This window comes from Macrosteles quadrilineatus, unplaced genomic scaffold, assembly GCF_028750875.1.
Source record: "Macrosteles quadrilineatus isolate MER2022 unplaced genomic scaffold, UCM_ALF_1.0 Scaffold_4__1_contigs__length_99947679, whole genome shotgun sequence".
Classification (NCBI taxonomy): Eukaryota; Metazoa; Arthropoda; class Insecta; order Hemiptera; family Cicadellidae; genus Macrosteles; species Macrosteles quadrilineatus.
This window is the reverse complement of record NW_026542597.1, coordinates 78,845,608-78,868,588: the sequence shown is the minus strand read 5'-3', so window position 1 is coordinate 78,868,588 and position 22,981 is coordinate 78,845,608. Positions and strand designations below refer to the sequence as shown.

Below are 22,981 nucleotides of genomic sequence, written 5' to 3'. Positions count from 1 at the left end.
AAATGTGATATTTTTAAGGAGACATTTTAGTATAAATCCAGTCAGACAAATAGAAATTCACTTAGTCTGCAGGTTTGCTGCAGTGGGGGTATCCTCTTTTATCATGGAATAAACAATCAATTAAGGATCACTATAACACATCACTTATAACATGTTTATATTTCCATATTTCTCTCAAAATTACTGGATTTATGTAACAATTAATTGACAGCCTCCTATGTATATACAATTGCACCTGTTTTAACGTAGCACAATATCATGTCAACATTTTAGCAATCAATGTATCAAAAAACAAAAAACCATTAATTACATCTTGTCGGAACTGGAGTCGGATTGAAAGGTTTGTGCAAGATGCCATCAATTTCTCGAGGTCGTACCAACATGTTGGTGCGTGTAAACGGCTGCCCAGACAAGTTGTTGCACCTTTGGCACCCTATCACGGCCACATTTAACTCCCTATCTGCCTCAGTTTTGTCATATTCGCTATACGTAAAGTGCATATTTTTGAAAGTTATTATGTGTAGTGGGGATGTTTTTAGTGCCCCCAGAGGGGAGGTAATGGTCCGGTGTTGGAACCGGCACTTCAGGTGGGCCGCAGTCATGGACGACTGGACATGCCAGCCTCTTGGGGTTGTACCCAGAGTGAGAGTACCCAGTGATACTCCTCTATCCAGGATGGGGGGTGTTCAGCTTTGCGAGACCTTGGTTTCATCTGCCTGTGGCTGTGGTTCTTTGGGCTTTGTCCTGCCTGTTGTGTACGACTGACATTTTGCGAGGCATATTCTCGGCTCTGGAAGTAGCCTCTTCCTGGGAGGTGAAAAACGGGCAAGTGTTAAGCCCCTAGAGAGGAGGTAACTGCTGATTTTTTTATACTGAACCGTATTTTCTAAATAAACCAATTTTGGAATCTTATTTTTTACTCAAAGAAAAAATAGTTGATCGCATATTGTGCTAGTACCGGTATGGAAGATTTATTTGACATTTTTTATAACGATGGGTAATAAAGACATAAAAATATGGCATAGTTTATAATATAGTTGCCAACTTATCTTAAAGGGCAGACCTGAGTGAAAATTTTGAAAAAAAAAACGTTTTAATGTCCCTGGCCTTTTATTTTGTAGATACTGTGTAGTATTTTTTGGGACATGGGCAACATGTTACAAACATTTATTTTGGTTTTTACTAGGTTCTAGGTATTTTTTAGTATTTTTAAAGTCTCGAAATGCACGACCATCACGTGTCCCTAAGTTACATTTTTCAACTTTCACGCTTGGAATAATAATAGCCAAATAAAACGCGATTTCACGACTATGGAGTATCAAGACCATTACGGAGGTTTTCACAACCAAAATAGCCTTATCAACTAACTCTACTGTGTTGTGTTATGGTCGTAAAAATGAATTTAAATATCATTGTGAATTTGCACAGTTTAGTTTAGTTTAAACACACATTTTTAAAAGCAAGTACAATTAATTTAAGAATGTAAAAAATAGTCTTGTGGAGTATTAGGAGAACAAGAGTAGTGGAATGGAATTAAAACATAAATAAACAATATAGTGATTCTCGTTAATCACCAATTCCAGACTGTAACACTTGTCTCTGACTATGACGTTCATGATTTGGATCATAAAAATGTCAAAAATTGATATATCATCATTATTCTAATGTGTTATACATACAAGAAGGACGCCTCTTTAAAAAATTTTTAAAGGGTTTCCAAATATCGGGAACGTTTGTTCAGAGTTATACAAACTTAAAGAGATTATTGAGCTTTTTTCCATTTTTTATAGTTTATAGATTTTTTTTAGAAATATCAAATTTACCAAAGGCTTAGTGAGCTGTTTATTGCGAAATGGCCCTTAAACCTAATGCATTTACAAAAAAACATATTTATAAAAAATATTAACTCTAGCTGTTATATTCATTTTTACGTCCGTAATGGTCGTGAAAGAATTTCATGTTTTTCCGTTAAAGATTCTGTAAAATATTTATAAAAAACCGTTAAAAAAACCACCAAAATATTACGTGACCATAGACATTTGATGTAACTTCAAAATGTCAATGAAATAAAATAAAACTTTTCGAAAAAATGTTTTATAAAGTGCTTTTCTTGAAAACGTACGTTTTTACATTTTCACTCACCTATTGCCTATGAAGGTGGTTCATAAAAACATCAGGATGTGTGTGTCAGATTGTTGAAAACATAAGTTGACATTAAAAAACTGGCATCATTAAAAAGTTAGAGTAATGTTGTATGATTTTGTTACTTTTAACTAGACATTACCGTTGGGAACTTTTTAGACAGTATAGTTCAGAGTTCTGCCTGTTTTTTGTGTTTTTTTTTGCAGATCCGCAGCACCTTTTAGCTTACATCAGAATAATTATAGAAAGCGGGTCAATAATGTACACTGACTTTTTAAAAGAAAAACTCAGTTGACATTTTTAAAATATCCAACTTTTTTAGAGCGAATGATATTCGGATGCATGTTTTAAGGTGAGTAGAATATGCAGAGTGAAAATCGAGTGAGGTGATCTTTGTGTAGCTCTACTGTTACTGACCCCAGAATGGTAAGTACATATTAGGATGATCAAATTGATTAAAATTATAGAATCATAAAACGTTTTTGTGGAAATTCGGGCCCCCCCCAAAATGCTATCTGGCCCATTCTGCCCATACCTTCCAAATGGAAGATGGAAGTACTTGCTGGATTTGCCATCCTCAATGATGTCATTTGAATATCTTCCAAGGTTTAGAAACCAACATAAACGACTAAAATAAAATATAAATATTTATTTAGTCGATATATTAGCGCAATGTAAACGTTGCCCTAGGCTACATAAATTTACCATTAAAACTTTTTTAAATAGGAATTATATAGGATGATAAAGTGACGCGCACAGGCATGAGGCGTTTTAGACGGGCAAACTTCATGGTGAGCAAACCTCTCATCATATTTATTTGTGCATTTTAAAACCATATGTTTAGCATTGGCTACATCCTTTCATGGGTGTTGCATGGTTATAATCAATGGCCTTTGTCGTGATCTATCACATAATGTTCTGTCAGTTTTCTGTGATCTGCGAAAGATTAAAAAAAGCTAAGCACAGCAGACTGACGTTTTGGTGTTTGTTTAGTATTGTTTGTTAGTAACCTACTTGTCATATATCAAGTTTAGAATAAAATCACAAACTTTCTAATTGTATAGTCAAAGAATAGTTAAAATAATTTGGTTTTAACTTGATTGCAGTCAGAACTGAAACTCCTTGGAACTGTGATACTTTATTTATTAACTCATTTGTATTGACATTGGCCTAGGCTAACTTAACTAAGGAAGTTCCAACCAACATCTTGTGTCTATTTTCTAATTGTCTGATTTAAGTTTTGCGTTTTACTTAGTTTAATAAAACACGAAATGGTTAAACTTTATGCATTAAACGTTCTATTCAAGGGAGTCCATAATGCAGTATGGCTAAAATCATCTTATGACTTGTCAACATTTGGATTCTTTCAAAGAGGAAGTGTTCAAGAATTTATGGGATTTGTGAGCAAAACAATAGTCGAAAGGACTCAAACGGCAGCCAGACAGTCGGTAAAGGAAGGAGGTTAGTAATCTGTCATACGCTATTCCACGGTAGGTCTTAGCTTATGGGATGGCTGAAACATGTTCTCTTTAGTTTTATTAGACCTAGGCTATAGGCTATGTTGTATGTTATTGATAAAAAATTTCTGAACTTATATTCATCTAATCTTATGTAAGATAAACACAAAAACGTAAACCACACATCGACAAATACCTAGGACTGTACTACATTGACTGTCTATAAAAAAAATCATCGATAATAATGAATATTCCCTTTAACAGGAAAGTACCTTATCAACTTTACCAGAGAAAAATTATCAATTAAAAAAATAAAATCTACAAGTTAAATGTAGGCCTACTTTTGTTACTTCACAAGGACAGTAGTAACGCAGCTTGCACAGCAATAAGCCTGATGTTCCCAGTACATAATGTGAAAATGAATCAATATCAATTTTGTAGGCCTAACTTATGGCCTAATTGATATTGATGTGGACGCCACTAGGTGCGTGACACATTATAACCCAAATAGCACGACTATCTCCCATAAGACCTGTACTGCACGATTAACGTGGAATTGAGTTTAGAAAGGAACTTATCATTTAAAAATTGATCCTATAACTTAGGTACAAGTTAATTAGCCTAATTTAATTTGTAAAAGAGAAACCCTTACAAGAGGCCTGAAGCTAAATACCAGTTTCAATTAGGGTACGGTATGTATCTTCAGCTAGCCTACATTTCTGCATCAAAAGTTTATGCATCAAGATTTAACGAGTGGATAAGGTTATATTTTCAAACCAAATATTATGCGTAGGCTACACAACTGTTATAATAACTTGATAAGGGAAATCACCAAATAAAATATACTTAATAAATAGCACCAGAATAATCGGCTTGTGTTTTTTTTTTATGTTGCCTAATGCCTGCCTACTATGAACAAAGTGGGTCATGTGTGCTAGTTTATGAGCGTAACACAGTAACTTAGACCCTCCGAACCATACAAAGTTGGTTTAAGAAAATCTTGGCACAACTACCTTACACCCATGGCCATGTCTTCCCAATCGTGATTTCTGAAAAGTATGAAATTGTGTAAAAAGTGTTTATAAGTATTTGATGCACATAATCTGTAGTAAAAGAAAAATCTACCAAAATATCAACTGGAAAATAGATTTACCTAACCCAACCAAACTTTCTCTAATACTTGAATATCAAACAGCAACTTCATTTAAAATTCTTACACAATTTCATACTCCAGGAATCGCAAAAGCTACAAGCACTGTGTTCTCTTTTGTTTACAAACTACGAAACAAAAGGTTTTCTTTGTTCTTCATCAAGCAGCCTTCAGTGAACACATATTTCCATATATCTAATGCAAGCAATTTGACAATCATGCACTCTGTGCTTAAAGTTCAGTTGACAAGAAACGCAATTATGTCCGAATAACGCATACATGTACACAATAATTGTATTAAAAGACACAATTATTGCAGTCGTGATGTAAGTAGGCCTACTAAGTTACGTTTGCCATTTCAACTCCCAAACTGAAAACTAACAAGGAGGAAGTTGTATGTACAAAGAAATCATAGAGACCAATAATAATGTTTCATTTTAGTCATGTGACGCGATTAAATTATACCGTAGGCCCCTACTACAACAACAAATTATTCCTGGTAAAAAACTGTCTTCCTTTATTCTGATCACACTTTATTCTGATTTAATAGGTAATCAAATTACTTCCACAGTAACCATTAAAATTTAATTTGCTATTCACTATTTAATATCACTATTTTCAGAGAAATGTTCCATTTACCAGAAACAAATATCCTGTAAGTTTACTCCCATAAATTACCCTTTCCCTCTGGCAAATTACTCTTTTCTCTCTATATTTTGCCCACCTTGTAAATCTCTTATTCCCGTGTCCCCAAGTGTGTTTAAGAGTTTTACTTATTTGTTTTAAATATTGATCAAATGAAGTCTCTGCATGGCAAAAATCATTTAAGAAAGTTAAATACAGATGACATTTTAAAGGTGATTTTTGAACGTTTAATGTGATGTGGGACTTGTGTAGGCCTATTACTACCCAAATCAATTGAAATAGGAGGCTATTGATAATTGCTTTGTAAAAAATCTGAAGTGGTGTTTTGCTACAGTTTTCATAACATGTGTGCTCTTGGAGTATATAGGGATTTTTTATCAACACTTGACATGTTCATAAACCTGTTGGTATATATGTGTTCCAGAATATACATGTCACGTGTATGTCCGAGGCGATAACCTGGCTGGGGTTCTTTTATCAGATCATGAATATCCTCACAGAGTTGCCCACACCTTGTTGACTAAAGTGTTGGACGACTTCGCGGCCAAGGTGCCATCTCACGAGTGGCCCACGGCTAACGAAGCTACCATCGCTTTCCCGCAACTGAACACGTACCTCTCTAAATACCAGAACCCCAGAGAAGCTGATGCTATGACCAAGATCCAAGACGAACTGGATGAGACTAAGATTATTTTAGTGAGTTCATAAACTTTTCTTAAAGTTTATTTCTAAGCACATTAGTTGGCTAGAGCTGGGGACAAACCAAATACAAGTGAAGACGGAGCAAGATCTGTGTGGCATTGTTACAGACTGAGATCAGCTGTTTTATTAGCAAGGATCATTTAGGTTATTTAGGCCGACCCCAATAATCAGGGAAAGCTGGGTCCAGTTTTGATCTATCTTAGCTACTGACTTTTCTCATCATGATCGATCCAGCAGTTTTTTTATTGTTAGGCGAGCATGAACACTCAGCTATCCAGGCAGTGGTTATGTAATGAAACTAATGTTCTATGAAACTAATGTGAAACCAAAGTCTTTTTATTTATTATGAGAGTATTTTTTATTTGAAAATTATTGTGCATGACAGTTAAATAACTTGTCAAAAAAATCGTCATATAAATATAATAATAGACCATTGTTTGCACTGTTTTTATTGGACAAGTGGAGTGTGAAATTCCATACTCCAAGGACATGAAAATGCACCACTTCAAACTGATACACATTGAAAAAAGTAGTCTTGTTTGACTTGTGGGGAAAACCAGTGATGGTAAAAAGCAACAATATAAAATCAATATTTAAAAGATTCAATAACAGTCGATATTCATTATTATTTTGATTGTAAATTAGTTATATTTTTTACAGCATAATACAATAGAGGCAGTTCTGGAGAGGGGGGAAAAACTTGATGATTTGGTTTCCAAATCGGAAGGACTGAGTATGCAGTCGAAGGCGTTCTACAAGACTGCTCGAAAAACCAACTCCTGCTGCAGCTATGTAGGTTAAATAATTACAATATGGTATTTAACATTGTTGTAATAAACCATTTTTGCAAATATTGTTTATATTACATTTTTAAGGATGTATATTTTTATATTTTATCCGATAGTAAAATATATATTTACAGATTTTTAATTTTTTTTATAGGTTTTAAAGAAATATCTCAAGACGTTTTATATAAATACTAAAACTTAGGTCTATAAATGAAAGTATTTGTTTACTTTTAAATTTGCATGAAAACTCCTTATAAAGGAACTATAAATTGATATTTCGCCATTCTACACAGTAAACAGTTCTGGTTTTTTAGACAAGACAGTTGTTTACAGAAAGGAATGGGTAAAATCAGCTGGAGGGCTGTAAATTTACCGAGCACATTTACAGGGCAATTGTTCAAAAAGGAATTGTATTGGTTTCTTCAGAATGCTCTCAATGAAGCTATACAATAAATACTAATCAGGTTTGGAAGGGCACATTGAACTTCCATAGTAAATATTGTAAAATGTTACCTTTTTAAAAAATTAAAAAAATAAATTGAAAATTTTTTGTATTAGGTTTACTATCAATTGAGATAGGGACACCACCTGTGTATCTTAACCCAAATATAAGTGAAGGATGAGTGTAGAATGGAGTGTCAATCCTTGTGTAGCTTTGTTACTGACAAAGATCAGCTGTATTATTAGTCAGGATCATTTTTTAAAGCCAGATCAGGGACAGCTGGTTCCAGTTTCAATCCATCAAAAAGCTACTGACTTTTCTCAGGATCGATCCAGTAACCTTGTACTGATGGTATTTGTTGTGTTTGACCCTGTTGCTGGTGCTGTAGCGAAAAGTATCATATACGTCTCATCCAGAAATTCCTGTAGGCTATATTAACAATTATTGGCCATCCTCAATAAGATAAAAATTTAAATACTTCACAAAAGTTAAATTGTATACTAATGAGAGCAGGAATTTCTTAACTTATAATTATCATCCATACAAATTAAGTAGGTAGCAGAATGGAAAGTTATTATGTCCTACATACATTATGTTGTAAACATGTACTAGTTTGTTGAGCTTTGCCTTTCAGCTCAATTTTGTGTGGAAAAAATGTCAAAACTTTGATTAGGCCTATGATGTTAAGATGTTCATATTTAACAAAATTGGAACAAAACCTTTTTTTGTTATAAAAGCTGTTTTGTAAGCTAGTAAATTTTAATAATTTGCTATTATAATTGAATACATTATAGCTAGTTTATTTGTGTACTTATGTTTATATCCATTTTATGCACAGTAAAGTTTATTCATCGTGTTACGTTACATTCCTTATTGCAATACTCGATCTATTGTCTTCTGTTATATTTCTTGTTTTAAATGGGTTTTAAAGGGAAATGTTACTAAATGGTGTGTAAGCGTAACTGTTATCTTTAATGCCTGGTTTTTATTGTTAATAGGTGAAATAAATCGTTACCATTCCACGCTCTCTTAAAAATACTGTATAATTATTTTTGTTAAAACTCAAGCCCACATTTTTTCATATTATGTAACAGTTGGTTGTGTGATCATCAAACGAATTGTTAAAATAAGTTTTAGTCACGATTTACAAACATCGTTTTGGGTTTCTAGCATTAAAATGTGTCTTTATAATCGGGGAGAATCTCCACCGGAATTTAATTTGTAAAGACAAAATATACAACCTTTTCTATCTATTAAAGTTTCATTTATTAGGTTCACTTGTACTTGTACTAGCTTATTAATTTATTTTGCACACCTGCTTTTGGTGTCTTTGAACTTTTAAAAACTGTGTCAAATAATAGTAAAAAAACACAATCGAATTTAGATCCTGAAGTTTTATCTGTACTCAAAAATATCAATTGAATCAATGTGTCATAGATTGAAGTGTCAATGAATGAGATGTATGATTAAAAAAGTTTAAACCCTCGAATCAATGTCGGTGTACGAATAAGATGCAACACTTCTAATATCATACACAGGATAACTGACTCATTGGAATATCGGACTCTTTTTGGCAATGAGTCATTATCTCCGATTTATTATTTGAAATATCACCAATCCAATCAATCTTTTAAGTTATGATAAATATTGCATTTGTCTTACACCAAATGAGTTTATTACATACCTTAACCTGTTTTTTTGCTCCTGTCAAAAATTATTATGTTCTCCTTTTAATTTTTTCATATTCTAACCGAACAAGTTCTTTTGTTTGATATGAGGGGCTGGACACAATTTTTATAAAAGCATATGTAAGAAAAATTAAATCATAATTTATCTTTAAGTTATGTTAATTTTAATAACTATTAACAGATTATTATTAAAATATCCTTAAATGATAACTGTTATGTGTTTTTGCCATGTGTATAGTGTAATTTTATGTACGGCCTATCAAAGTTGTATGATGGTGTATAGTTTTTTAGTTTAATTGTTAGGTTTTGGATTTTATTGAACATTTTTGAAGCGATAAAAACACTTTTTTTACATGCTTAACCTGTTGGCAGAAACCTTTTTTTGTGTGTACAGTATTGGGATATGTATTAGTATATTTAATCATTAGGGCGTAAAGTGACTCCTTTTTGACCCGAGCACTCCCAGCTTTTTTTTTCAATTTTGCTCATGCAAATTAGCAGCTGTTTAGTAATTGATTCATCATTCTGTCTCTTACGATTGTGTTCCTGCACATTATACTGTACCATCGATATGTCCAAACTATTGACAAGAATGTAACAATAAGCCACAACCGATTAAACCAATCGATAAATAATTTTGATACATGTGATTGCCTACAATCAAAGTTTACAACTGTTTTTTTTACAACAGCTGACTTTGACTCGCTAGGAACTAAAAATGCTTTTTAGTCTTTCTACTTGATCCGAAACACATGTATTAAAAACAGCTGTGTTTGCTGCAGTATGAAAAAAAAATCTTAAGATTGAATTATTATTCTGTAAAATGAAATAGATTTATCTCTCAATAATAGCAGGTTTAAACAATTTTCATTTAAGTTCTTTTTTTAAATTCAGGTTTAAATGTGTTGAGCTGAGTGGTAAAACATTATGTTCCTTGGACAAGATATTTTAAAAGAAAACATATTTTACAAATACATTAGTTTTATATGGGTCCGTCTTCCTGATCTGAGTGTGGAATGTTGTAGACGTTGTCAGAATGTCGTCTTGAAGGTGTAACTGTAAAATTCCTGTTAATGAAACTGTGAGCTTGTTCAAGTGTAACTTAAAGGACATAGGTTTGTTTTGCCATCCATGTAATGGTTATATTATCCGTGTGTGTTCACTGTTGTCGAAAAGTTGAGCTATTAAAGCAGTGTTCTTTATAGATTTTTCCCTTTATTTTCACCTGAGATTTCTTTCTTGTCTGTTAACACATTTTCCTTTTGTGTAAGATTAAATTGTAAAAGCATTTAGCCTACTACAATTGAATATATTATGCAATATGGTTATTGGTTGTGATTCGATAATTCAGTAATCTGGAATATTAATCTTTTGGTTCATAGCAATTTTCATGTCTGCATTGCTCAGTCCAGTTTTTGCTTTGCAGTGTTTGTAAAAGGTTGAGTCAAGATCAGACGTACACACTTGAGCGAGCATTGTGATTTTCGAGCCAAGCTAAGTCCAGCCTAAAAGAACTACTAAGGATAAAAAACCAAGTCTGAAAATAATAGAGTGAAGCCGAGATTTTAAACCCGCAATATTATTGAAATGAAATGGAATACTTCTTCGTCCTACTAAACATCTCACAAATCCCGTGATACCTGGTGTATTATAGGAATGAGTATCGATAGTCTAGGTTCGATGTTTTTCACATCTATGGTAGGGTAGAGTACAGATGATTTTGGCCGAAAGTATTGAAGTGTCGATGTTTTCCATGACTGCATTGTATTAGTTTTAGTTTAATTAGCTGTTTCAGTACAGAGAGTAGATGAAACTCGGAAAAAACATCAATGTTTTAGCCACAAAAACGACGATGTTATCGGTACATCGATGTTGACCTATTGATGCTCATCCCCAGTGTAGGTGATATTGTCATATCGTACACTACGCTTATTGTGATTTACACTATCGCAGTTCTGCAGTTTAAAATTTACGATATTGCAAGACATGCTCACAGGTTTGCCTTAGACAATCGCCGGTGTCGCCGAGACCGCAATTTATGCTCCGTATATTCAACCTTTTGGCCGTTTCTTTCTAGGTCAGATAGTTTTACTGTATTCAAAAGCTAATTTTATTATTAACAACCCTCCCAATATTCACTTGAAAATTGATTTGAATATATTTATGTGTTGTCCCAAATAAATGTTTTGACCACCAACCAGTCAGTAAGTTTTGTTGATAGGCAATATTTTTGAAATGATCAGGAAATGTATCATTCTGGTCCAATATATTGAGGTAATGCTTCGTGTTAATCTATTGTTATACTCCGTTCTCAAAGTTTAAGCGGTTTTATGGGAATTAATATACCCCCTCCACTTGATCCTGCTTTTAAAACCTGAGCTCAACAGCTCAGGTTTGCTAAAACGCCAATCAGCTGCAAGATATACATTAAGCAACAAAAGTAATGGGGAAATTCCCCTCAAACAGCCTAAATTTTGTGAACGGACTCTAGTAGGCTTTTAAAACAAGTGTTTATGGTTTGTGTAACCCTTCCTGAACATTAACAAGTTGTTAAATACCTCAAAATACTGGACAAATTTTACATAGACTTCTTTGGTTTGCTTTGGCACATTCTACCTGCCTTCTTTTGAAACTTCATTTTACCAGGCTACTACATAAATTTCCCCAAACAAGAATTCCATTTGACATCAAAGATGAAAAATATTAACTGTTTAGTGTCTGTGACTTATGAAATTGTTATGGGAGAAAGAAATTGCTGAAGAAAGGTTTTATGAATACATAGGTTTGTTGCTACAAGGGAGATAATAGTGTTTTATTGGTATGTTCATAGCTTTAGTATGGAAAATCTAAATCTGCCAAATTATATCAAAATATCCATGAACGAAATACAGAAGTTAGATATATTTTCCATAAAAATAACTTGAACATTCTACATAATTTACAGTTTTTTGGAATGTTTTCTGTAACCAACAGCAACATTTGCAAAAATTGAATTTTTTAAAATAAAATCTACAGAATGGTTTGGAAAGTAAATTGCAAAGTTCTATGTTATGAGGGTAAAAAATGGGAAAACAAATTTTTACACCATAAAATACTGTTCCCACAATCAGATCAGGCTGACTTATAGGATATTTATAGGCATGCACTGTGGATGCGATATTCCCTGGTGTGGATTAATGTCAGCACTAATGAGTACGACCATCCGCAGTACTATCTGATTATTAGACCAATTTGTTAATTACAAGGCAAAAATGTGGTTCGGATTCCACTATAAGCTGTAGGTCCCTTAGGTGCCATTGGCTGTATTAGGTGTTTTTGGCCTCTGGGAACATGAAAACAAATAAAAATTAGTCTATTTACCACGAGACTTACAGCCATTTCTTATGTAGGAAATTTGCTGAAATTAATCACTTTAATGTTCTTTGTAAGATTTTTTTTGCATTTCTACGTACAGTAAATATGATTAACCAACGTAAAAAGGGAAAACCATTTTGGATAGTACAAGGTTAGCATTTAGACTTTTTTGTTTGAAAGAGGTCAACAACAATAGTCTTGTACTTTTATTTCAATTACTGTGGGCTCAAAATATACAACTAACTGTACAGGAAATCTATTTCTTAATAATCAATAACTGTTTACCATCACGGTATGAGGTACGCGTTGTCATCTACTCCATTACATACCCTCGACCAACTACTCATGCCTTGGCGGATGATTCCTTTTGCCTGGATAATTTTCCCAATTGACTTCAATTTTATCTTGATTTTATTTTGTCTTGATTATCCCGGGTTTCAGTTTAATGGGATGAGGTTAAAAGAGGTTGTAGCCTACATTTATATTTTTGTTAGGAATGGACCTAAATGTGACCATCATTTAGTTACCTTCTTGGATAAGATCAATTAGCAACTGCAATTTACAGGTTACAGATGAGTCGGTGGCTCAGTTGGTAGCGTCACAGATTTCGGGCCCAAGACAGCAATGTCGTGGGTTCAGACCCTGGTCACTGCCACAAACATATTAGTACAGTTCACCTTCGTACTGTACCGGCTCACCCCTTGCTTTGCTGGATACGTTCCACGCACAGATCTGTAGTCTATGTGGACGGGGAAATGCAAGGCTAAAAGAGGCGGCCAACCTCTTTAAAAAAAATTTCCTGGATAAGCACCACAATCCAGCATACTAAGTACTAAGTAGGTTGGCTGACACAGGGATATTCAAGTAAAATTCTCATCTGCAATAAACTCAAATAAGCAAATACCCCCGCCACAGCAAACCTGTAGACTAAGCGAATTTCCATTTGCCTGATTGGATTTACACTAAAATGTCACATTTATTCCTTATTTAAATAACATTAGTAATGAATGCTTTTTCCAAATTTGATCAAAATATGTTCATAAACAAGCAAACTACAATAGTTTACTTATTCTTCATCAGAATAACATGGGAATTTTAAATTGACTGATTTTTTGAATTTTCTCCGTAACCATTAGGCGCATAATAACGCTTCAACATACTGAATTATTTATTTTTTTAAGCTCTACAAAATGGGTTTGAAAAGAAATTGCTAAATTTCAAGTTTTTAGGGACAAAATTGGGAAAAACTAATTTTTACCCCATAAATCCCCCCATAAACCCCTGTTCCCATAGTCCAATCATGCTGGTTTGCGAACTCGTTCGAATAAACGTAGGTTAACTCGTTTTTTTTTTTTTTTTTTTAATAAAAGAGGTTGGCGGCCTCTTTTAACCTTGCATTTGCCCGTCCACATAGACTACTGATCTGTGCGTGGAACGTATCCAGCAAAGCAAGGGGTGAGCCGGTACAGTACAAAGGTGAACTGTACTGATAAAAGTTTGTGGCAGTGACCAGGATCCGAACCCACGACACTTCTGCCTTGGGCCCAAAGTCCGTGACGCTACCAACTGAGCCACCGACTCACCTAAGCATCTAGTTTGTACCAAATTTCATCAAAATCGGATGATTTTTGCTTGAGTTATCGCGCTAACGGGCACATATATAAATATATATATAAATATGAAAAATATAATAATAGGGCTATTATACAGGGTGTCCCGGAACTCTCTACCAATATTTTAGGGCATTGCTCCTGGGTAAGAAACATACCTAAATATCATATTTAAATTGTCCGGAAGTCCTTAGTTACTTACACAGCCGCCATTTTGTTTTTTCAGTTATTAATTGTTTTCTAAAGAATGGTTAAACATATGAAATTGAAACTTTGCACAAACATTTATGACAACTAGAAAAAGCTACAAAAAAATTATGACGATTTTTCAAATTCATAAAACAAAATGGCGGCCATTTACAATTGTTATAAAATCAACGTTTTTTGAGTTATTTAAGAAACAAAATTTTAAATGGCCGCCATTTTGTTTTATGAATATGAAAAATATGAAAAATCGTCATAATTTTTTTGTAGCTTTGTCTAGTTGTCATAAATGTTTGTGCAAAGTTTCAATTTCATATTTTTAACCATTCTTTAGAAAAAATTAATAACTGAAAAAAACAAAATGGCGGCTGTGTGAGTAACTAAGGACTTCCGGACAATTTAAATATGATATTTAGGTATGTTTCTTACCCAGGAGCAATGCCATAAAATATTGGTAGAGAGTTCCAGGACACCCTGTATATAAATAAAGATTAAACGTTAATAGACTTAGTAACCAAGTAAAATTATTTGTTAAAATATTTTCTGACTATAGCTTCGGCTCTAAGGCGATTTTCAAAGTGGCCAACGTAAATCTTTGAAAATGGCCTTAGAGCCGAAACTATGGTCAGTAAATATTTTAATAAATAATTTTTACTCGAGTACTATGTTTATTAATGTTTAATCTTTATTTATACATATAAATATATGAATTTGAACATATGGTGTTTTTGGCTTCTAGGGACCTCAAAACAAAAAAGTAAATCGGTCCCGGGTCGAGGTCTTACCATGAGTACTACGGTAATAATAGCTTATTCCCTAAATGGGAAATTCGCTAAAAGCAGTCATGTAATGGGAATAAGGTAAATTAAAAAAAAATATCCCTATTAAATGAACTGATGCAAATATATTTATTAGGTCTAGATATTTTACAACAAATACAAATGTGAAAATAAAATCATTAAATGATATCTATGAATAATGCTTTACATGTTAATTAGGATGTGTTTTAAACTCACTTTTGACCGTGCTAGAAACCTACTTTATTTGGATAATGCCACAAAAATGAGTTTAAGAGTAATAACAAATAATATTTAAGTCAAATCAAACTATGGCATCGTTGAGGCTATCATTTAATATTGATGTATCAGTTGTGTTTTGGCCATGTATTTATTACAGAGTAAGAGATCAGAAATTACTTTTAAGAGTTATCATGTAATAAGCTTGGAAGACCAGTTTATTTAATGTGGATTTCTAAAGAGTTAAAAAAGAGATATCATTCAAAAGTTTATGAATTAAATATTGGTCACTGATGTGGCTGTTTGAGGCTATTTAAGCTGTCTTATTATCTACATTATAAACTTCACAAACCTTTTAAGTCAAACTGGGTTCACTCTAAATATTAGTGAGGTAACTCAACGTAACTGGAACTTTTAAAACTTATATAATCAAAGGTTTTGTGTATCATACATGCATTATGAATCTAGGTGTAACAAAAATACAGGCACACGTCAAGATAATGATTTACAAATTTAATCTAGCAGAGCCAGGTAAATTTCCACACAAAATCAGCAATCTGTCAAAACACAAAATTAAAACTTTGAAAACAAAAATCAAACATATTTCTCAACTATATTGAACTAATATAAACCATTTCCTAATCCGAAATTCATAATTTATTCTACAAAAGTTTGCAGTACATTCCTATCAAATGCACACAGTCAAAAACTTTGATTAACATGAATATAAAACAGCAGCTCAAGTTCATAAATAAGCATTTAACTGTATTACAGCCGAAATAAAACAATAACTATCGATTAACATTTATTTACAATCAGAGTTGTGGAATGATGGGGCCTAACTGATGACACTAACAAATTTTACGAAGTAAATTGGCCTTATTCATACATGGCCAAAAACATCAGTAAAAAATGCAAATTAGAACAAACGCTTTACAATATAGAAAAAAGTAAAAAACGATAATTGTTGTGGAGAATGTGACTTGCGATACAAGTCCAATGCTCCTTATTTATACAATAAAATATTGATCGCCTGGCGCAACTATACTTCCAACACGAGTGAGTGTTCATATATGCTGGAGTCAGTCAAGTTTCATGTATTGCACACGACGGCACTGGCTTATTCCAGGTCGGGTAGATCTTCGTCGTCTGAGTCTGACTCGACATCTACGTCAAAGTTTGGTTTGGTATCTCCTCCGCCAAGTCCGCCCATGGATCTCATCATCTAAAATAAAACCGACATAGTTACTTAAGAATATAGCATCACAGAACCAAACAATCAAAATCTTGTAAAGCCAAAATCATTAATTTGAAAAGCCGCAGTCGCCGCACAACCCGCAAATAATTAAGAGGCGGTCGGACAGAGATTCTCGGCTGCCGTCACTTTAACATGGAGCGCATATAATAATTCCTCGTTTTCTGGTCTATCCGTGTTCCAAAAAATATTTCCCACACTCAAAACATTGTAAATGTATGTAGGATTAAGACTGTACAATATAAAAATCATAATGTTTAATTATAAGCCGGATATAAAATAAATCATTTCTTACATTTCCCATAAGGAATTGCAATACTTTCTGCTAAAATATAAAATGACTGGCACTATGAATAATTCTGGTTCAAACGCCATATTGAAGAGCATATATTCATTAGTGTATTGAGTGTGACAGATATTTATTTTTCGATGGTTAACATTAAGTTTTGTATTTTTTTGTAAACGCTTGCAAAAAAGCCTTGCTTGCCGACTGAGTACTAGTTCGACGATGTCCCGGCCGATGGCAGCACAGTCGATTGTGGACTACAGAGCACGTTTTCAAACCGCGCCAAATAAAATGCATTTAAACTGGCCACAGATCTGTTTAAATAAATAAATAACGTTATGTGGTTACATCCCTGATGTATTATAATGCCAAGGAAATGATGATATTGAATTCACAGGAATCTAAGAATCTAATATTTTCGGACTGTGTATTTACCGTAGGTATGTATTAAAATATTACTGTCATCAGAGATAAAAGTAGTTTTACAACACCCGGTTTGATACAAACCATTCATCAATATAAAACAAGTTCCGTTAGAATAAACGTCTCTTTTGGTCATACTTAGTACGTTGATTAAGGACTTAGCTGTATAAAGATAGCTGCTGCAATTTACACGATTTGATACAAACTATTTGTCAGTAAGAAAACAAGGTCCAGTGGAACAAAAGCATTTTCTGACATACGTGGTATATACGAGGAACCAAATCCACCCTCCGGACCAGCACTGCGTCGTAGCCAAGCCGGCTTCTGACTCACGGATTATCTTGGAATTGCGATGTCCCGTTTTAGGTCTATAATATTCGAGCTAAGATAAAACCCCAAGTGCCCATCCGAAATCCTTTTTATATATTAGAGGCACAGGATAAGGCAAAATCTAGAAAAAAACATCAAGAGCAAGATTGCAACTTCAAATGGCTTTGAAACGTAAAAATACGACACATAGGACCTACTGTTTTTATTTTTTATATTTTTTTTATTTAAATCGTTCCATATATCTATATAAATAAAATACAGTTTTGTCTGTAGGCCTACATTGCTTAGAATCATGCAGTTTCTGGTTACATTAGGTTTCATAGCCTAAGAAAGCCGAAACGAGTCTTATCTCAATTTCTGTCTGTCTGTCCATTCTTTCATTCTGTCAGTGACGCCAAAATGTCATTTTACGCGGCCTACTCCTAGAAAACTAGAATACCGATCAAGGTTCAAATCATTTTCTGTATTTACTGGATTAGTGAGTTTCTTTGGCTATAAAAACATGGCCCCGCTTCTTTGAAAACAAAATAACAAACCATCAAAAACCCAATTTTGTTCGATTTTTGTCAAATTTTCTTCCAATGTTTACTATTAAATTTTATGAAATAACGATCAGCTATTTGGATTAGTTCTCACTTCTAGCTGTCACATATGATATGTTTACATTAAATACTGTTTACAAATACCGCAACCATTTCCGATCAAGTTTTGTAAGCACATCCAAACCAAGTGGGATTAAAAAACGTTGTGCCTTACTTAGCCGGTTTAATTAATCGCAAGTACAACGATTGTTCTTGAGTTTTGATAACCGGGGAAAAGGCCGTGAATCAGTGTTGTATAGTGCTCAGTGCTGGGAATATACCGATCATCGTTTAGAGATTACGTAATCTTTCAAATAAGAACCCTTTGTTTGGATAAGGGGTTTTTCTTCAAACTGTCATTAATATGTTAACATTAAAAGCTGCTTACAAATAATGCTATTAATGGGAAATAACTTTGATTTTCGAAAAAAAAATCCAAAACCAAGGTAGATTAATAACTTCGATACTGTTTGAATAGGTGAAACATGTTGTGAGTTCTACTTACTACAATTGAACTGTTGACGTACGTAAAGGTGCGTACCTCATATTAGTCTAATTAAACAGTTCAGGGGCTACATCATGAATTTTAATTTTACTTCGATACTGATACCAAGATACCACATCAAGTGAAAGATTTTTTGGACAAACCATAATGAATTTTTAAAGCGTTACGTTGTCAACGTATCAATGTTTTGTGGACTGTGTATTTATTTACTTATTTATATATTTGCCAACGGATGTACACCAATTTTACAGTTTGATTAGGATTAGGCCTAAATACGATTATCATAAAACTTGATGACACTATAACAACTTTTAAATAAATATCCCCTAATTCAATTCTGTATTTTTGTGAGTATGTCTGTTGATAACGCATTAATGTACTTAATTCTCAGTGTTTCGTGGAAAAGACAAGAGCACCTTTGTAAATGAAAATTTCAACCTGAATAAAGTGTGCAGTAGTGAGGTTGATGTAGTATGTAACTATTTTAAACCAGTGTGAAAGGTGAATTTCAATTACAGGCCTACGTAGGGCTATGCCTCATAGATCTAAAAGAAATTCCTTCTATCATTAGATATAAAATATGGACTAAGACGATCAGGTGACATTATATTGCGAAGCATTCGTATATTCAGTCTTTTGTAAACCATGTTCAGTATTTTTCATAGGTATTTTAATGTAGTTTAATTAGGGACAATATTTGTAGTTTTTTATATAGGTTTGAGCATATACTTTAAAGGTTTTATTTATGCTATTTTAATGTATTATACATTTTTTTAACGTTCAACACGAGAAATTGGGAAATTTTGTGTTTAGTTAGAGGGTCAAAAATTTAGAAAAAACAATTTTTACCCGATAAAACCCCGTTCCCATGGTTCGATCATGCTGGTTCGCGAACTCATTCAAGTTTATCCCGCCTCACACCTTCAAACAAAATTTCATCAAAATCGGACAAAAATTACTCAAGTTATCGTGTTCACGGACACACATATATATACAAATTTGAACGAATGGTGTTTTTGGCCTCTGGGGACATCAAAATGAAAAAGTAAATCGGTTCCGGGCGTAGGTCTTACCATGCCACTTACGGTAATAGCTACCTCATTACAGGGAAATTCGATAAAATGTATGGGATAGGCCAAGTAGTTACATTATTTAGCCCAGTAGCACTAGTATATTATTTATAATTGAATACATTATCATGTATTTTGATAAGTGTATAAATCAAAATGTCTTACTGAAAGTGCTATTTGTATCTCCAAAACATTTTTTTTGTGGAAAATGAGCATATTGTGCGGTGACGAACTGAGACCTGCTCCGGTATGTTTTCCATGACTGCATTGTATTAGTTTTAGTTTAATTAGCTGTTTCAGTACAGAGAGTAGATGAAACTCGGAAAAAACATCAATGTTTTAGCCACAAAAACGACGATGTTATCGGTACATCGATGTTGACCTATTGATGCTCATCCCCAGTGTAGGTGATATTGTCATATCGTACACTACGCTTATTGTGATTTACACTATCGCAGTTCTGCAGTTTAAAATTTACGATATTGCAAGACATGCTCACAGGTTTGCCTTAGACAATCGCCGGTGTCGCCGAGACCGCAATTTATGCTCCGTATATTCAACCTTTTGGCCGTTTCTTTCTAGGTCAGATAGTTTTACTGTATTCAAAAGCTAATTTTATTATTAACAACCCTCCCAATATTCACTTGAAAATTGATTTGAATATATTTATGTGTTGTCCCAAATAAATGTTTTGACCACCAACCAGTCAGTAAGTTTTGTTGATAGGCAATATTTTTGAAATGATCAGGAAATGTATCATTCTGGTCCAATATATTGAGGTAATGCTTCGTGTTAATCTATTGTTATACTCCGTTCTCAAAGTTTAAGCGGTTTTATGGGAATTAATATACCCCCTCCACTTGATCCTGCTTTTAAAACCTGAGCTCAACAGCTCAGGTTTGCTAAAACGCCAATCAGCTGCAAGATATACATTAAGCAACAAAAGTAATGGGGAAATTCCCCTCAAACAGCCTAAATTTTGTGAACGGACTCTAGTAGGCTTTTAAAACAAGTGTTTATGGTTTGTGTAACCCTTCCTGAACATTAACAAGTTGTTAAATACCTCAAAATACTGGACAAATTTTACATAGACTTCTTTGGTTTGCTTTGGCACATTCTACCTGCCTTCTTTTGAAACTTCATTTTACCAGGCTACTACATAAATTTCCCCAAACAAGAATTCCATTTGACATCAAAGATGAAAAATATTAACTGTTTAGTGTCTGTGACTTATGAAATTGTTATGGGAGAAAGAAATTGCTGAAGAAAGGTTTTATGAATACATAGGTTTGTTGCTACAAGGGAGATAATAGTGTTTTATTGGTATGTTCATAGCTTTAGTATGGAAAATCTAAATCTGCCAAATTATATCAAAATATCCATGAACGAAATACAGAAGTTAGATATATTTTCCATAAAAATAACTTGAACATTCTACATAATTTACAGTTTTTTGGAATGTTTTCTGTAACCAACAGCAACATTTGCAAAAATTGAATTTTTTAAAATAAAATCTACAGAATGGTTTGGAAAGTAAATTGCAAAGTTCTATGTTATGAGGGTAAAAAATGGGAAAACAAATTTTTACACCATAAAATACTGTTCCCACAATCAGATCAGGCTGACTTATAGGATATTTATAGGCATGCACTGTGGATGCGATATTCCCTGGTGTGGATTAATGTCAGCACTAATGAGTACGACCATCCGCAGTACTATCTGATTATTAGACCAATTTGTTAATTACAAGGCAAAAATGTGGTTCGGATTCCACTATAAGCTGTAGGTCCCTTAGGTGCCATTGGCTGTATTAGGTGTTTTTGGCCTCTGGGAACATGAAAACAAATAAAAATTAGTCTATTTACCACGAGACTTACAGCCATTTCTTATGTAGGAAATTTGCTGAAATTAATCACTTTAATGTTCTTTGTAAGATTTTTTTTGCATTTCTACGTACAGTAAATATGATTAACCAACGTAAAAAGGGAAAACCATTTTGGATAGTACAAGGTTAGCATTTAGACTTTTTTGTTTGAAAGAGGTCAACAACAATAGTCTTGTACTTTTATTTCAATTACTGTGGGCTCAAAATATACAACTAACTGTACAGGAAATCTATTTCTTAATAATCAATAACTGTTTACCATCACGGTATGAGGTACGCGTTGTCATCTACTCCATTACATACCCTCGACCAACTACTCATGCCTTGGCGGATGATTCCTTTTGCCTGGATAATTTTCCCAATTGACTTCAATTTTATCTTGATTTTATTTTGTCTTGATTATCCCGGGTTTCAGTTTAATGGGATGAGGTTAAAAGAGGTTGTAGCCTACATTTATATTTTTGTTAGGAATGGACCTAAATGTGACCATCATTTAGTTACCTTCTTGGATAAGATCAATTAGCAACTGCAATTTACAGGTTACAGATGAGTCGGTGGCTCAGTTGGTAGCGTCACAGATTTCGGGCCCAAGACAGCAATGTCGTGGGTTCAGACCCTGGTCACTGCCACAAACATATTAGTACAGTTCACCTTCGTACTGTACCGGCTCACCCCTTGCTTTGCTGGATACGTTCCACGCACAGATCTGTAGTCTATGTGGACGGGGAAATGCAAGGCTAAAAGAGGCGGCCAACCTCTTTAAAAAAAATTTCCTGGATAAGCACCACAATCCAGCATACTAAGTACTAAGTAGGTTGGCTGACACAGGGATATTCAAGTAAAATTCTCATCTGCAATAAACTCAAATAAGCAAATACCCCCGCCACAGCAAACCTGTAGACTAAGCGAATTTCCATTTGCCTGATTGGATTTACACTAAAATGTCACATTTATTCCTTATTTAAATAACATTAGTAATGAATGCTTTTTCCAAATTTGATCAAAATATGTTCATAAACAAGCAAACTACAATAGTTTACTTATTCTTCATCAGAATAACATGGGAATTTTAAATTGACTGATTTTTTGAATTTTCTCCGTAACCATTAGGCGCATAATAACGCTTCAACATACTGAATTATTTATTTTTTTAAGCTCTACAAAATGGGTTTGAAAAGAAATTGCTAAATTTCAAGTTTTTAGGGACAAAATTGGGAAAAACTAATTTTTACCCCATAAATCCCCCCATAAACCCCTGTTCCCATAGTCCAATCATGCTGGTTTGCGAACTCGTTCGAATAAACGTAGGTTAACTCGTTTTTTTTTTTTTTTTTTTAATAAAAGAGGTTGGCGGCCTCTTTTAACCTTGCATTTGCCCGTCCACATAGACTACTGATCTGTGCGTGGAACGTATCCAGCAAAGCAAGGGGTGAGCCGGTACAGTACAA

General features: G+C 33.7%; 1 protein-coding gene across 1 annotated transcript; it reads left to right on the top strand.

The window, feature by feature from the left end:
* Positions 1 to 3,137: 3,137 nt before the first annotated feature.
* On the top strand, positions 3,138 to 10,218 carry LOC128991573 (synaptobrevin homolog YKT6-like). Its single transcript, XM_054414583.1, has 3 exons — positions 3,138 to 3,603; positions 5,819 to 6,090; positions 6,757 to 10,218. Exons 1-3 carry the CDS (start codon positions 3,414 to 3,416, stop codon positions 6,895 to 6,897), a joined length of 603 nt encoding a protein of 200 aa, XP_054270558.1. The 5' UTR covers positions 3,138 to 3,413; the 3' UTR covers positions 6,898 to 10,218.
* Positions 10,219 to 22,981: the final 12,763 nt, after the last annotated feature.